The following is a 1,085-nucleotide window of genomic DNA, read 5'->3' on the forward strand; positions in this document are numbered from 1 at the left end:
GCACGCTGATTGGCTGTTGTCGCATATTTCTGCTGTGTGGCTCTTAGATCAATCCATATCGAGTAAAAATGTCCAGAGCTTATCATCGTTATCGACGATTCGATATGATATCGTTTATCGGCCCAGCCCTACTAGAAGGTGACTTGACTTAATGTTGTGTGCAGAACTGTTTATTAAAGAATGTTTATTAAGTGTCCAAGGAGAAAACAAAAAGTACTTCAAAAGCAAAGTATATGTAAATACTATGGCAATCAACAGATTCATGGGCAATAGATTCATTTGAAGGTCTGTGGCTAATGAAGTAGTAACTTCAAACACATTTTGTTACAGTATCAGTTTAATACTGACCTCTTTATCAGCGTCCTCTGCTTCTGAGATCTGAGAGATGGGCTTTCTGGGGACCACCAAGAAGTGAGTGGGAGCCTGAGGGGCCACATCATGGAAGGCAATACACTAATACACAAACACAGAGAAAGTTTAACAACGTGTATTCTACATTCAACTAGGTGTATGAAATATATATTTAAAATGAAGCATAAAAATAGCACAGCTGCTGTGCAACAAAAACCATTCATTAACATATGCGCAATGGCAGCACGTGGAGAAATGCGACAGTTCACAGTCAAGTGCAGAACTAGCGCAAAATTACGGCACATTTCCAGATCTCCTCGATTCCAGCTGAACTGCAGAGCTCGAGTTGAATTTGCAACTGAACAGAGATCAGACCGTTTATGGTTCTCACTGAAGATCATTTTAATGCTGCAGCAGCAGGCGCAGAATCAACCGCATTAGCGTGTCAGCGCTGAAGCAGTGCAGCTGCACAAACAGACCGCACCTGATCATCTTCATAGATGATGTTGGCAGGAATCTCTTTGCGGATGATTTTCCCGAAGATCGTGTCTCCTCCCGCCTGCGCGCCCTGAGCTCGAGACACCTCATCCGCCATGATGACCACAGACTCAGAGACCTGCTTCTGTCAATCACGCACAGCTCAGAACGACAACGATTGGACAATTCCCTCTGACGACCGAGCACATGATTGGACAGCTAAAATTAACTATTTTTCATAATAAAAGCATCAAGCG

At 43.2% G+C, this 1,085-nt stretch overlaps 1 protein-coding gene across 1 annotated transcript; it reads right to left on the reverse strand.

Annotated features, from left to right (window-relative positions):
* Window positions 1-309: 309 nt before the first annotated feature.
* LOC107573260 (histidine triad nucleotide-binding protein 1-like) lies at window positions 310-1,008 on the reverse strand. The gene is made up of 2 exons (XM_016259692.1): window positions 836-1,008; window positions 310-453 (listed from the first exon to the last, which is right to left on the reverse strand). The coding sequence occupies exons 1-2, from the start codon at window positions 944-946 to the stop codon at window positions 325-327; spliced, it is 240 nt and encodes a 79-aa protein (XP_016115178.1). The 5' UTR covers window positions 947-1,008; the 3' UTR covers window positions 310-324.
* Between the last annotated feature and the right edge of the window lie 77 nt (window positions 1,009-1,085).

The sequence above is a fragment of the Sinocyclocheilus grahami genome, unplaced genomic scaffold, assembly GCF_001515645.1.
Source record: "Sinocyclocheilus grahami isolate Dianchi unplaced genomic scaffold, SAMN03320097.WGS_v1.1 scaffold1907.1, whole genome shotgun sequence".
NCBI lineage: Eukaryota > Metazoa > Chordata > Actinopteri > Cypriniformes > Cyprinidae > Sinocyclocheilus > Sinocyclocheilus grahami.

What these genes read in the sequence shown, in the direction of transcription:
- LOC107573260 (XM_016259692.1), bottom strand. Translation starts at nt 946, where the DNA reads ATGGCGGATGAGGTGTCTCGAGCTCAGGGCGCGCAGGCGGGAGGAGAC. An exon ending in TCATCTATGAAGATGATCAG is followed by an intron (nt 454 to 835) that starts GTGCGGTCTGTT and finishes TTTGTGTATTAG; the next exon opens with TGTATTGCCTTCCATGATGT.